The following is a 16,297-nucleotide window of genomic DNA, read 5'->3' on the forward strand; positions in this document are numbered from 1 at the left end:
CAGAGAGCCCAATGTGGGACTCGATCCCAGGACCCTGAGATCATGACCTGAGCCGAAGGCAGAGGCTTAATCCACTGAGCCACCCAGGCGCCCCTGGACAAATGATTTTATTTCTTTATTCCTCTATCTTCTTTTTTATAAGTTGGGGAAAATAAGAGTACCTACAGCATAGGACAGGTAGGAGTACTAACAGATTTTTCTATGCAAAATGCTTAATCCTGAACCTGACACCTAGCAAGTGTTCAATAAGCTTTGGTTACTATAGTTATGAACCGTTCCTACTCCTCTCACACTATGCCATATCCCAGAAGGGCATAAATACTTAAGTTCATTAATACTTGCAAAAGACAGGATATGTAAGGGATCATAAATTATCAACAAAATGCTAAAGAGTTTCAAGAAAGAAATTGCATCTGGTTAGGAGTTGGGTTCATAAATATTTTCATAGATGAGCTATCTCTTAAGATAAGCCTTGGGGAATGGTTGGTATTTTGAGAGGTAGATATGGGAGAATGGTGGAGGGAAATGCAAAAGCAAAAAACATGGAGAAAATTGAATGTATTAAAATTCAAAACCTTAAGGATTCAAGATACTCTTAAGCGTATGTGGTTTAGAAGGTAAAACAAGAAAGAGAAAAGCAGAATATCTAAATGACCTTGGAGTAAAGCAAAGATTTCTTCTTTCTTTTCTTTTCTTCTTTTTTTTTTTTTTTTTTTTTGAGACTCAGTTATTCATTTGAGAGAGAGAGAGAGTGCGTGCACAAGCAGCGGGTGGGGGCAGTGGGGGGGGCAATGGGACAGAATCCCAACCTGACTCCCTGACGAATCCGGAGCCCTAAGTGGGGCTCAATCCCACAACCTATGAGATCATGCCCTGAGCCAAAATCAATATACAGATGCTCAACTGACTGAGTCACCCAAGTGCCCAGCAAAGATTTTTTAAATAGGAAACAAAAGATATTAATCATAAGGGTGCCTGGGTGGCTCAGTTGGTTAAGCATCTCGCTCTTGATTTCAGCTCTGGCCGCGATATCAGAGTTGTGAGATGGAGCCCAGCCACCAGCAATGCATTCAGTAGAGTCTGCTGAAGATTTTCTTTCTTCTTCTGTCCCTCCCCCATTCTCTCTCTCTCTGTCTTAAATAATTAAATCTTTAAAAGAAAGATGTTAATCATAAAAAAACTGGCAAATAGAAAGAATAAAGCTTTGGGAATATAACATATCAAAAGAATGAAAAGGCAATCCACAGAGTGGGAAATTAAAATATATACTTTGACAAAGAACTTTAATCTAGAATACAGAACTCCTTAATATCAATAAGAAAATGAAAACATGATGGAAAAAAATGGGGAGAAAATTAGCCACTTCACAAAAATATATACTAAAATGGCCAGTACTTAGCTTCATTAGTAATACAGTTTAGCAATTAAAAAAAAAAAAGGGATATGCAAGTTAAAACTGCAATGAGTTATCACTGCATACCCATAAGAATGGCTCCTATGAGGAAAGATTGAGATTGTTAATAAGGATATGGAGCAACTAGAACTTTTATTTTTTCCCAGTTTTTTGTTTTGTTTTGTTTTTAGTTTTTATTTAAATTCCAATTAGTTAGTATACAGCATAATACTAGTTTCAGGTTTACAATGCGGTGATTCAACACTGCCATACATCACCTCGTACTCATCACAACAAGTGCACTCTTTAATCCCTGTCACCTATTTAACCTACCCCCCCGCCCCCGGCCACCAATCACTCCTCTGGCAAGTGTCAGTTGTTACAATCACTGTTACAACAATTGTGTGGGTTTTTTTTTTTTAATTCATTTTTTTAAAGATTTTTATTTATTTATTTGACAGAGAGAGAGAGATCCCAAGTAGGCAGAGAGACAGGCAGAGAGGGGAAGGAGGCTCCCCGCTAAGCAGAGAGCCCGATGTGGGACTTGATCCCGGGACCCCGAGATAACGACCCGAGCTGAAGGCAGAGGCCCAACCCACTGAGCCACTCAGGCGTCCCTAAAAAAATGTTATTTAAATCCAATTTAATAACATATATTGTATTATTCGTCTCAGAAGTAGAATTCAGTGATTCATCAGTTGCATACAATACCTAGTGCTCATTCCTTCAAGTGGCCTCCTTACTGCCCATCACCCAGTTACCCCATCCTCTCACTCACCTCCCCTCCCCTCTAGCAACCCTCTGTTTGTTCCCTACAGTTAAGAGCCTCTTATGGTTTTCCTCCCTCTCTGTTTTCCTCTTATTTTATTTTTCCTTCCCTTCCCCTATGTTCATTTGTTTTTTTTTCTTAAAGTCCACATGAATGAAATCATATGGTATTTGTTTTTCTCTGACTGACTGATTTTGCTTGCAAATGGCATGATTTCATTCTTTTTGATGGCTGAGTAATATTCCTGTGTGTGTGTGTGTGTGTGTGTGTGTGTGTGTGTATTTAGATGATATACCTATCTATATATGGTATACCTATATGGATGTACATATATATACCACACCTTCTTCATCCATTCATCTGTCGATGGACATCTGGACACTTTCCATAATCTGGCAACTACAGACACTGCTGCTATAAACACTGGGGTATGTGCCCCTTCAAATCACTATCAGTTGTTACAATTACCTTGAAAAACCATTTAGCATATCTACTAAAACTGAACATATATATGCCCTATGACTCCGCAACTTCCACCTCTAGATATTTACCCAACAAAAAGGATATGTAGTAGAATGCTTATAGCAATACTATTTATAACAGCCGCAAACTAGAAATTAGCTAATTAACCCATCAACAGTAGAAATAAATAATGTTGGTTCTTCATGCAATAAAACATTCCCATTCTGGAATACAGCAATGAGAACAAATGATTTATAATTAGATGCTACAACAAATAGATCTTGCAAGTGTAATGTTGAGAAAAAGAACTAAAATACAGCAGCATGTGAATGTGCTGTATGATACCAATTTACACAAAGTACAAAATCATACAAAACGAATGTATACTGTAAGGATAGGCTCTCCTTGCAGGAAGGGTATGGGAAGTGACTGAAAGGGGGCATGAGAGGGTGCTGGAAATTTTTCTGCTTGATCTTGGTGCCAGTTACACAGGTCTGTTATGCTTATGCACATTCATTCACTGTACACTTGTGTGCACATTTCTGTGTGTTTTCTCCAGCAGAAATTTTTTAAATGTGTTCAATGATAATAATTTTAGTAAACTATTGTTGGCAAATACAGCAAAATTTTCCAATAAGAAAAACATCTTCAAACACTGTCAAGTACTTTTAGGATGAATATGATGTTTTTTCCCCACTGCCAGCTTGATTTTGCTCAAAATGATTTGTGAGGAAATAAAAGTTCCCTTTAATGCTGATGCTTCCTTGCTGAATTTCCTAAGTGGATGGAAAAGACTGACACAGGATCTACTGATGCCAAAGAGAAAAATGTGTATCTAGAACTCTGAGTCTATAAAATCTTCACAATTGGCAGTTCTGCTCCTGAATGTCCCTTGGGGCACCTCAGGATTTCCCCCAAAGAGCTCCAACAGCAGCATCCTGGCAGAATGTTGCATTTAAAAATAAATCCTTCTGAGCACCACACTGAAGTTTATGGGCAATAATGAAATGCTGCTGCAAAAAACAGCAGAGAAGCCACATCATGATAGATTTTAAGCTTACAGTGTCTGTTGGGTTTAGTAGTGATACGCCAGCTTTTACACAAAACGATGAATCTTTCACTAGGACGCAACGGATGGCTTTTTGAATGTGTGGCGATAGAATACTTACAGCCAAGTGGTGATTCATTTATACCTGAATAGTTTGCTTATGTACGGACTTTCTTATGTTTAAATCCTGAAAAAAAGGGTAAGTTTTTTTTTTGTTGTTTGTTTTGTTTTTTACTCCGTGGTACAAAATACAGTTTGACTAAACACGTAACATACTTCTTTAGTGGTCATCCTTTTGGAAACAGAATTGAAAAATCTGACAATTTCAGAATCTAAGTAAAGAAGTAAGTGGTTCAAAAAAGTCTTGAGGACCAAGTCTTCTTTGCAGCTGAAATTACATTTTTGCTTTGTTATCGTTTTTTCCATTTGTAATCCGATTTTATTAAGCATGACCATGCAAGGAAGAAAACTAAAGAAGGGAAAACAGGATTCTGACAAGTGCTTTGTCATTTTTTGAAATAGTTTTTAATATATACCTGACTTATCAAAAGGGAATGTCATGTGCTTAGTGCCTAAATTACTAAGTCTTTAGAGAAGCCAAAATTATCTCCAGACAGGGCTTTACTAAAATTGTCTGAGGTCAAGAATGGATTGGGAGGTCACGGTAGCCTGATGAAACTTTCTGGCAAAAAGACGTAGGGAGATGCTCCTGTGCTACATTTGCCCAATGACTCCTATCTATGGCATCAAGATGCTTTCATGGAGTCTGAAGCCTGTATCAGAGGAACTTTTTCTCTCCCTTCCAGCATGTGAAGGACCTCATGGCCGCATGGACTCATGGTTTATTTTAGAAACCTCCCAAACAAGGCAGACTTTTCTAGGAAAAGCAACCACTGTGTTTCTCAAACTGTTGAATACTTCTAGAGGAATTATAGTTCATAAAATTTTAGAGGAATCCACCCTTTGTTTTGCATGAGATAAATGATTAAGAGAACTTAATCCAACATGATGCCTGACTGATGGTAGACATTGCCCAGAGACATTGTTTTGAATATTGACGTCTACACGATCAAAGATGTTTAGGAATCATATACTGAAGTCTTGGTCTTCTTTAAAAATTTAAATAGATTTGTATTTGGTCTGTTTTCTTTTTATGTTTTTTTTTTTTTTTTAGATTTTATTTATTTATTTGACAGACAGAGATCGAAAGTAGGCAGAGAGGCAGGCAGAGAGAGAGGAAGGGAAGCAGGCTCCCTGCTGAGCAGAGAGCCCGATGCGGGGCTCAATCCCAGGACCCTGGGGATCATGACCTGAGCCAAAGGCAGAGGCCTTAACCCACTGAGCCACCCAGGTGCCCCTTTTTTTATGTTTTGACTGAAATTTAGGAGTATTCCCTTTTCAGTGTGATTTTAATCTTAACGTTTTGTTTTTATTATTATGTTTTGAAATATTTAATTTATTTATTTGACAGAGAGTGAGAGAGAATGAGAGAGAGAATACACACAAGGGGAGTGTGAGAAGGAGAAACAAAGTCCCCACTGAGCAGGAAGCCTGACAGGGCTCAACTCCAGAGCCCTGGGATCATGACCTGAACGGAAGGCAGATGCTTAACCAACTGAGCCACCTAGGTGCCCCTTAATGTTTTATTAATATGAATAATGAAAGAAAGAGATTTAAATCAAAGAGAAAAGCCAGTGAAGTCAAGAGCCAACATCTCTATTTTAAAGAACAGTGGAAGATCAATTGCAACACCTTATTTTACAGAATTCTTTTAGTATTCCCAATGACATAAAAAAGAGAACAACAAACTCCATTAAAACTATGCTTTCAACCATACTGTTTAGGTCAACGTAACTAATTCAAATAGCTTCGTGGCAGGAGGCACACATATATTTTGTTGGTGGTTTTTATACTGAAGTACTATCAGTTACTGAAACAAAAATGCTATCTGAAAAGACACATTTTTTCCAAGCTATAGCAACTGACCTTCCATTGGAGCAGATCAAAGCAGCAAGACCATGGAGGCCTCTGAGTCTGTCTTTAGGCCTCTCTTCTGCAGCTCCCGAAAGGGCCAGGCTGAACAGGCTGCGTACAGCAACTCGGGAGGTCAACACATCCAGCTGCTGCTATAAATTCTAGCTCCAGGATACAAAATGTTTTAGACCCTGGCTTCAGAGAATTTCAGTTCTTGCATTCGGTGACTTAGCTATTTGCATTTAAGAACCAAACCGGGGAAAAGGAATGGTGGTTTACTTAATGGTCCTTTAAAAAGGTATTTTTTTCCTCCAGAAGCTTGCTCAGTTTAAAGAAATAGAGTTAATATTTGCTCTGCTGGTGTTCTCTACTCCCACCTTAGTAGAGAAAAGACATTTCCTTAGCTTAAATATTAACTAACATTTCAAAGGGATTCAAAAGCTGTTGCTCATGTTTAAAAAAAAAAAAAACAGTAATAGGCTTCTAGAAAGCACAGTTCGGTAATAAACAGGACACCAACAACTGTGCTATTATACACTTTTCCCTTTTTGCATACATATTCCATGGCTTCCATATTACAGTGCACTATAGAGAATTCAGGACAAATTCTAGTAGATGATAATACTGGCAACCATCATAGACAAGGCCACTCTTGGTGCTCCAGCAGCCCAGAAGCCATTTTCATCCAGAGACCACAGAGATGGCTCCCATTTGGCATCCAGGCACCATGAAAGCTGCCATTTCATCCCTGTGGAAACCTGGCATGGGGTGACTAATGTGGACGTGCTAGGAATGGAGTGAGCAGAGACTGTAAATACTGGGGAGATAGTGAGGTTCACTTGGGCAAAAGGTGAGGGGGATTTGAGGAGGGAGGGAAGAGCAGCTAAGTTTGGCTGACTTTTAGAGAGGAGACTAGAATTACCACCAATTCCTTATTTGGAATTTCCTGACATCTCACTCCTAAAATGATTTTTTCCCCTTTTATCTTTAATAGTATTGTCAAACTCTAGGATTAGATCTAGGATTGTCCAAATAGGATGAAGTAGAGCAGAACAAAAACGATATAAGCAGGAACAACTTGGTTAAGGAGGAATATAATCTCCTCAAAGGAGCTGGGCAAATGGGAGGCAGTCATATCATCCTTATGCTGAGAAACATGGGGTCTTGTGACCTAGGGGATGCTTACACTCCCAAGGGTCTTTAGTGGGTATTGAAGGGAATGGTGACCCTTGACCCAGCTTCTTGGAACTCTTGCCATTGTCCTGATCCTAGAAACTGAGGCTCCCTTCTTCAGTCATTCAGGCAGCTTCTGGGGGGTGGGGGGCGAGTGATATGCGAAACAGCATCAGATAAGGCCCTCCGGAGAATGCCCAAGGATTTTCTGCATCGGAAGTGATTCATCATAAATGATCGCCCCTGTCCCTGCGTATCATGTTTATTTTTGTACCATTATCCTGACTTTGTACCAGTTTTTCTTCTATGGAATTTCTTTATGGCTTCTCAGATGACTCCATCTCACTTCCTCAGTGAACACCAAAAGTCAAAGACATAATGATTTTTTAATAAGGTGCCACATGGAAAGTAGAGAATTTAATCATAGTACTCATCATTTTCCTTGTCAATGATTTGCTTTATAAGGCAAGAAAGGAATGGAAATAGTTTTTTTTAGAAGAACATTTGTTTTGACTCTTAGTTTCTTCTGAACTTCAAATAGCCTTTTAAGCTCCCTTTGCCTTAAAGGACACAAATGGAAAAGCATCAGACCTGCGCTCAATGTATTTAATTTGACAAAGCATGTTGCCAGTTAAAGAAAATACAAAAAAGAACCCAAAGTTCCAAAATTGTACAATCTCTATTTTCAAACGTTGATTGACTTATTATGTATCTGTCTTTTTTTCTCTGACACCTTCTTTCTCTGTGTCTCTGGTATCTCTCACAGTCTCTCTACCATCCCTGCTTCTCACCTGTTTATCTTTTCTACTTCTCTCATCCCTCTAGTCTCTCTCAGGTCTCTGTTTTGCTCTCTTTCTACCTCTGCATACAGACCTGTCTCTCTTGTCTCTTTGTCTCTGTTTCTGTCTCTTTCCATAATATTGCCGAGGAACTAGAAAGTATTCAGACTGTCATTTGCCTTCTTTTACAGCATTCATTGTGTTTTCAATAGTTGCTTCCATAAATCAAAAGACAAATAGACAGATTTTACTAATATCAGGACAAGTTTGTCCCTGTGACAAGATAAAACAATTAGATGAAGGTGACATCTCTAGTTATGTCTCAAGTAGTCATGTCAGTTGCAACCACTGAAGACTGTTATTATATACACTCACATGATAATATCTGCCATACTCACAGCAGAGTAGAGCAAGATAAGAACTTAAATTCGCCACAGAATTCAGTGGTGTGTGTGTGTGTATAAAGATTTATATTTATTTATTAGACAGAGAGAGAGAGAGCACAAGCAGGGGGCAAGGCAGGGGGAGAGGGAGAAACAGGCTTCCCGCTGAGCAGGGAGCCCAATGCAGGGCTGGATCCCAGGCTCCTGGGATCATGACCTGAGCAGAAGGCAGACGCTTAACTGACTGAGCCACCCAGGCACCCCTCAGTGGTATATTTTTATAAAATTCATCATCAGTGTCCTGGGTTATACAAATACCATAGCTTCCTGTTGAGGAACACAAGGTGCTTTAACACACATTAAGTAGACTTCTAACGTGTTACATGGCTTATGATCAATCGTCCCACATTTTTCTGATGAAGAAAATGGTGCTCAGGGAGAAATGATTCCATGACAAAGCAAAAACAGAATGAAGCCAACAATGAGCTCAGGGCTAGAAAAAAATTTTCTTCCAGAATCAGGTATGAGCCTGATTATGATAACTACACTGAGCACCAGTGTCTGCTAAGAAGCCTCATATCACAGTGTCTCTAGCACCTTGGAAAAATTAAGGCTCATGGGCTTTAATCTACTCATTTTTTGCAAGAGTCTACTGAACCCTCAGTGTTTACACTTCTGATTCACCTGTGAGGTAGACAAAAAGACAACGATGCTCTTTTACTACTTTCCGAACCACCTGAAACCCTACTGGGGACTATGAGATAAAAACATCTACCTAGTGCCAAGACTTCTTAACTTCTTTCCTAACAGTAATATTTATTCATGTTTAAAAATGGCAAAACTGAAAAAAAAAAAAGGAATTTTATGCGGGGAAAACTAAAGTGATAACATTAAAACAGAAATGAGAATTTCACCATCATCTATTGTATACATACAAACTACATCTATCCTCAAAACAAACAATACTCCCACTTGAAGAGCTAAATTTACCTAGTTTCCAGAGAGATTTCTATGCCCAAGGGTCTAAATAAACATTGAAGCCATTGAATTTTGACTTAAACTAGATGAAACATTAACAACTTAAAACATGCTTATCATAAAAACCATGTGACAAGAGTGCAAATAACCCACATCACCTAATTTTGTGACAGGCTACCAGCCACTATTCTGTCAGTTTGATTGTGAATTCTTAAATAGGTATAATCATCAGCTTAAATATACTTCGCAAAGAGAAAAGTGAGAAAAGGTTCTAAATCCTTGGATTAAACATGAATTTCATTTTTACCAACTAGTTATTCTGAGACAAACTTCAAAAGGAAAAAGATAAAGGAAATGTGGGCCATCAGTCACATCTTTATTATATTTAGCAAAATGAACCAATATTACAATTTAAATAAAAACAAATTAGGAAAACCAGGATGATATTGGGCAGGGAAGTTGTGAAATTAGCCAATTCTATTTGCTCTAATTCTGCTACTTTTCTCTGAAATTGATTTTAACTGTTTGACATTTTTGTCACATACTTCATGAAAAAGTTCCCTGAGGTGTAAATGCTGATTAGCCAGCAATGCTTACCTTCGTTTTTAAGATTACAGTCCACGTTCACTTCTGCATTCAAGCTCTGTGCGAAGTATGACATCGAGAGATAAATAATTCCATCATTTCAACCTGATGTTTCTGTGAAATGTGGTGCTAGGAGACAGCCGACGGGCACTGCGTCTGAACAAATCATACGTCCTGTAATTGCCGCTTAGCTCTAATTACTATTGAGGATAGTGTTTGCAACTTGATTCCAGGGAGAGGGCAGACTACCTTCTGACGACACCGAACCAAATATATCCTAAAAGACTGACAATTACTTTCTTTCATGTAATTTTTCTGAGTAGTTTCAGCTACTCAGAAACTACTACTCGGTCGTGGCAAAAATGAAATCAAATCATCTGCCACCCACCTCTCCTTTCCAACAAGACAATGCAATTTGCTCAAAACACTTACTTGTTAAAACAATTTGGAATTTTGGGGTATCACTGAGATTTAAAGGGATTATTTTTTTCTTTTCTAGGTGGGCAACTAAATTTTTATTTTAAAACTGCTTTTTATTTCAAAAAGGACTATGTTCTCAAAATATGAACTTTGTCTATGTTCTCTTAGTTTGAAATAATTTATTTGCATGCCGTTAGGCCTGAAGAATTTCCTTCCTTTCCTGTGCATTTTTAAGTTTTAAGTAGATTCACAGCATATAATTTAAAAAAGACTAAAGCAGGTAACAATTTGATGTTGATACATTAAGAGGGATGTTTATGCTTTTCAGTGCCAGAAGCCTAATTTCAGTTATGCGGGTGAATTATCATAGTGAAATTAGCAGTTGTGTAGGCTTGGAACTGAAATGATACATTACGCACTCATATGTCTAATCTCACTCTTTGTCCAGTGGCATCTGATCATGAAGGTTTCTGATAGATCCATGTGACACGTATGGCTATGATTGAATGGTGTTTTGCTTATGCTAGGCTGACTGCCATTGATATAGATGAGTTAGCTTGGTGGGAATTTTGACTGAATGAAAGAAACTTGAAATGACGGATGTTTTAAATGTTGGGAAGGATTTTGCACCTTTGGTTGTGCAACTTAACAACATTTGCCAACCACAGCCAACACTTCAGTGACATACAGAGCAAATTGCACCCACCCAAATTCAGAGATCTGATATATCTGCTTATGTCAGATTTGCATGGTAACTATCAGGGACAGGTAAACCTAAGAGAATAATTAGATGCAGCAATCAAAATGGTAATTACAATACCAGCTCTTAGAATGAGTTCATAACTCCAAGCCCCGCAATCTCAGTTGTTATGAATAATAACAAAGTAGCATTCTAAATGGGACACAGCACCCTCTATACTTATTTCCCCCCACAACAGCAGTTACACACGTCTTGCTCATATAACATGTTGTTCATGATTAAAATAAACTTGTGTGGCTCAGCTGGTTAAGCATCAGACTCTTGATTTCTCCTCAGGTCATGGTCTTAGGGTGGTGAGATCAGGCCCCACATAGGACTCCACGCTGGGTGTGGAAACTGCTTAAGATTTTCTCTCTCTCTGCCCCTCCCCTCAAAAAAAAAAAAAAAAGAAAAACAACTTATAGTCACTGCTGTGGCTTTCACTTTTATTTTTTATTTTATTTTATTTTATTTTATTTTTAAAGATTTTTATTTATTCATTTGACAGTCAGAGATCACAAGTAGGCAGAGAGGCAGGCAGAGAGAGAGGAAGGCTCCCTGTCGAGCAGAGAGCCTAATGCAGGGCTTGATCCCAGGACCCTGAGATCATGACCCGAGCCCAAGGCAGAGGCTTTAGCCCACTGAGCCACCCAGGCACCCCTATTTTTTAACTTATTTTAAAAAATCTATACCTAAATTTAAAAATCTAGAGCATTCCTAAGAAAACTCGGTATTCAGTAGGGATTCAGCTAGGCAGATTATTCCATTCTTTTTTGTCTGCCTTTAAATCATGCCTGATTCCTGGAGTATTTTCCAGAACATTCCCAGGCCTGGCTTACTAGTCCATCCTCAAACTCTCACAGCTTTTACTTGTACCTCCCATAGGTCCTTTGTTTACTTCAGTAGTACACGAAGTGTGGTCCCTAGACCAGAAGCATCAGCATCACCTGAGAACTTGTTAGCAAAGCGAATTCCCAAGCTCCATCCGAGACCTGCAGAATTATAAACCCAGGGAGTGGGACCTAGAAATCTGTGTTTTAACCAGCCCCCCCAGTGATTGGAAACATACTAATGGTTGAGAACCACTGGTCCATGGTGCATGTGTGTACCAAGAGTGGTAAGAGAATGTGATAAGGAACATTTAAGCTTCTCTGGGGGAAACTATGGAAGAGCTAAAGGCCTAGCAGAGGGGTGGCATTTAAGTGGTGGTCTAGAGGGGTGGCAAGAGACTGAATGAATGAAAGAGGCACTAGGCATCCCTCACCTGGTTAACCTGTCATGTGTGCCCTTGAGTTAATGCAGCCCTACCAATTCCAAGGTCTTACTCTGTATGTAACCATCATTCTTCAATCATTTCATTCTTCAGGAAAACAAGGAAAACTTCCCTGATTTTTGTCAGCTTCTTCATCTACCAATTTCTCTGTCTTTTCCTTTAATTCCTTTTAGCATAGCCTATATTTCTTTTTCACTTTTTTTACTCTCCCTTCAATTAATAAATCTGGTTTCTGATCTCTCCATGTTAATAAACTATGGTTTTGAAGTTCTTTATCAGTTCTCCTTGATCTCTGTATCATAGTAGAATAGATCCCAAGTCTAAATACCTCTTTTCCAAGCTCAACTTTTATATTTCTAAACATCTCCTGGACTCCTCTCACCTGTATTATCCCACTGGCATCTCAATTTGAATGTATACAAAATTGAACTAGATCATCCCAGCTCCCCTAATGCCCAGAAGAGACTTACTTCCTTTCGTGGTCTTTATTTCGCTGCCTAGCACCACGAGTTTTGGTTATACAGACTACAACTTGACTCTATTTGACTTTTCCCTCTTCCTTGCTGAATCAAGTTAGTTACCTTTATGACACCTTTCACCTCCTATCCTTTTTCCCACCCATTATTGTTAACTCCATTCAGGTCCTCATTAGCTGTTCACTAGCATAATTCTTTAATCACTGTAATCCCCCTGTGGTTAAATGAGTTCCTGAGAAGGATAGCTTGAATCAATCATTTCCCTGTTCAAATGTCTTCCATTGCTCCCCTTAGTGAGTTACAGGCTCTGAAATCCAATACTGTGCACCTGTTCAAATCGCTACTCTGCTACTTACCAGCTGGGCAACATTAAGTGAATTAATTGACTTGTTAAGCCCGTTTTCTCAGCTGACAAGTAGAAATAAACACTAATCAAATCTCATGAGGAGACCTGAAGGAACTAACACATGGAAATTCTTTCTAAAGTGCATAGAAGGTTGAAGGATTTAGCAAATGATAAGCATTATTATTACCATCACCAAAATCATCGCCATAGAATACAATTCCAACACTGGTTCAGCAGCCATCACCATCCTTAAACTTAACTGAAACTTTCTAAGATATGCTCAACTGAACTATTTTTCAGGGATGAGGACAAAATGGTTTTCTTTCTGTCTCTGGCTTCTTAGGCAGTTCTTTTCACCACACAAAGCACTGCTTGGTTCTTGTACATACAACTTTTTTTTTCTTTTTTTTTTTTTTAGTTCTATCACTTTGGTTATGCTTCCTCGATGCTCTTGCCTTTCTGTCACCTCTCATATTCTAGCTTTAAGTGGCATTTTAAATGCCATTTCTTCCAGGAAGCCTTTCTATTTCCAACACAAAAAAGTATCTTGCTCTCCTTTGAACCTGCAATACATTTCACTAATACCTCTTTTTCAGTATTTAAGACATTCTATTGTGTATGTGTCTTTTTCCCCTAGGAAGCTATCAGATCTTCTGGGTTAGAGTAGACATGATTTGCTGCTTTTGCTTGGTGTCTCACCCAGAGAGGGCACTCAACAAATGTACTGAATGAATGAATGAATGAATGAGGTAAAGGGAACAGCATCTACACTCTTACATGAACTGTGCTGCTGTGTGCTACCTGGTGAGAGGCTTTCTTCCCCATTGATAATTATGAGGGTCTTCAACATGATGAGAATTACAGAAACAAGTTTTAAAAGGCCCCTTATAAATGAGGTATTTTCTTTAAACCTTAGGTTTAAAGTTATTCTAGAACTCAGAAGTAGGTTCTATATATATAAAGTCATAAACATTCACTGTATTCCCGAGATGGTGCTCAAAAGCATAATTAACCCATAGGACAGGTGTCATGGCTAGAACACTAACACCTCAATGCCAGTGTTACTAAAAGGGGTCATGAAAAGGAGTCGATATTCTATGAGTGTTTATGAAGTGCTCAAACTTCCTTATGAAACATCAAACCAGGAATTTTTTTTCTTCATATTTTAAGACATACTCCAAGAGCTGTAGCCAGAAGCCAATTTTCTTGTATATTCAAATGATTACTTTTCCTTGCCAGGATGAATGTGCTCTGGTTCAAGAATGAATTTATAATTGCTGATTATAAATTTAGAAAATGAAAGTCTCTATAAAGTTGTTGATTTAAGTTTCCAGAAATCAGAAATTACTTTCTTTTTTAGTTACAATTCTAATATTTAGCTCCTTTATCTTCATTTTGGATTAATTTTAAATTGACTGTGTGGCCCCTGATACTCCAGCTTCAGTTCCTGTACCCATATCCCCTGACAAATACATAATGGCCTGTTAACAAACTTTTAATTACATTCATTATGGGAGTCTGTTATTTTAAAGTAACTCTTCAGAGAGTAAATAATCCCTTTTTAATGGAAAAATGATTGCCTTTCCAATTATCTGAATTGCAATTTTGGATTTTCACAAATTTACTTAAAGCAGACAAGCCTATAAACAAGAAATTACCAATGAAAAAGACCTATTTTCACTGTTATTTTTGTCCCCCCACCCCAAGTATTGAGCTAGACATTACGATAAACTGAAAATGGGGGTCCTTGGTCCTTGAGAAGGTGACTATCCGGAGAGCAAAAATAGTAAATCTGAAACACTTAGAGACTAATACAAAGACACATAAAATGTAGTGTGAATTATAGGCTCAGAGAGAGATGTACAGGGGTGAGAATACAACCTCACAAGGACAGGGATCTTTGTTTTCTTCACTAATGTATCCTCAACACTTGGAACTGTGTCTTACAGGTGTTACCAGCTCAAAAAAACAATTGCTCCACCAAAAGGAAAGACAAGTGAGTTAGAATGACTGGAGATGTTTCACTGGGAAGGCAGGACTTAAGTAAGACCTTAAGATATGTGATTCCTTGGTTTCTCCTTTTGCTCACCACCTACACCCAGACTACTAGCAAGTCCTGTCTGTACTCCTAGCACATATTGCAAATCTTTCTACGTCTCTCCGTGTCACTGCCACTTTTTAGTCCAAGCCACCAATGTCTATCTGGACTACAGCTAATTGCTCTGAGTGGATCTTTCTGGGAACATTTATGTTCGCCTACACCTGGCCTCCACATAGCAGCCAAACTGTTTAAAAACAAATCTCATTGTGTTACTCCCATAACACAATAATGGCTTCCCATCACACCCTGAATAAATTCCATTCCTTCCCATGGCCTACATTTATCACATAATTAAGCCCCTGCTTACTTCCAAAACCACACCTTGTATCACCTCCACTTGCCAACCTCTCCCCCTTCCAAGACCCAAGCTTCTTTCCTCTTTCTTGAATATGTCAAATTCATTCTTATCTCAAGGCTTTTGTCTTTGCTGTTCCGTCAGAGTGGAACTCTCATCCCTAAATTCAATGGTGTCTCAGCTGAGGTCTTTAACAACGTGTTTTCTCTATTACGTGCTTCTGTTTTTATCTACTCCATCTACTTCTTTGTCTCTAAAATTATCTAGCTTTTTTTACTTGTTTACTGTCTCCTGTCACTACAATATGATCTCCATGAGAGCAACAGCTATATTCTAGGTACCTCATTTCTCACTTCTAGAACAGTGCTAGGCCTCCGACAGGCACTTGGTACAGATTTTGAAGGAATGAATGACTTTCCTTCCCCAGCCTTTTCAAGTACGAAGAGACTTCTTACACATAGAAGGATTTGAAGGGCTCCTCACATGTTATTATTCTTTTCTTTCCCATGAGTATTCACTGATTATATATGTTGCTGTTATGAAGTCAGGAACGTTTTTTCGAATAAAGACCTATCATTATCACAGTAGGGATGACATACATTTGGCAGGAGTATGATATGTGAGACATGGTATTTATTCAATCAACCAGATACGTGGTGCACAATTCTGTCGGCAGGTACGTGAGGATTCTTTGCCACAGATATTACGGGATCACTGAGTAACACGAAGACAATATGAGAGAACAGAGGGATGGAAAACATCCTACTTAGCACTTTCTCAATACAGAGATACGAATAAACTCAGGTGAAGCCTTAGCCTAAACTAAGGATAAGCCAATTTATTCTCTGAACCCTCTAACACCTACTGTGGAGTTTACTGATCTTCACACATTTGTATAATAATGGCTAATGCATTACATTTATGACATGTCGACAATATTCTAAGCTCTTTATGCCTATGTTAATTCACCTAATCCTGCCAATTAACACAGTGAGAGAGGAGCTCACTACTACCTGTGTTCTGTAAATGAGAAAACAGGGCACACTAAACTTAAGTATTTTGCTCAAGATCACAAAGCAGGTAAGTGGCAGGGCTGGCGTGCT

At 38.5% G+C, this 16,297-nt stretch overlaps 1 protein-coding gene across 14 annotated transcripts in view; it reads right to left on the reverse strand.

Moving 5' to 3' along the window:
- The window catches only part of ZNF385B (zinc finger protein 385B), a 388,138-nt gene that overhangs the window by 91,716 nt on the left and 280,125 nt on the right, over window positions 1-16,297 (reverse strand). Inside the window, exon 1 of one of the 14 annotated variants that reach the window (XM_032856032.1) lies at window positions 9,557-9,740. The exons of 11 other annotated variants lie outside the window; for them this stretch is intronic. In XM_032856032.1, the coding sequence (XP_032711923.1) occupies window positions 9,557-9,620 (64 nt within the window). In that variant the 5' untranslated portion in view covers window positions 9,621-9,740. Of the gene's footprint in view, window positions 1-5,658; window positions 5,990-9,556; window positions 9,741-16,297 lie in introns of those variants that run through there. 2 more of the 14 variants (XM_032856034.1, XM_032856043.1) reach the window with 2 other exon arrangements.

The sequence above is a fragment of the Lontra canadensis genome, unplaced genomic scaffold (genome assembly GCF_010015895.1).
Source record: "Lontra canadensis isolate GAN:19392208 unplaced genomic scaffold, GSC_riverotter_1.0 scaffold11, whole genome shotgun sequence".
Lineage (NCBI taxonomy): Eukaryota > Metazoa > Chordata > Mammalia > Carnivora > Mustelidae > Lontra > Lontra canadensis.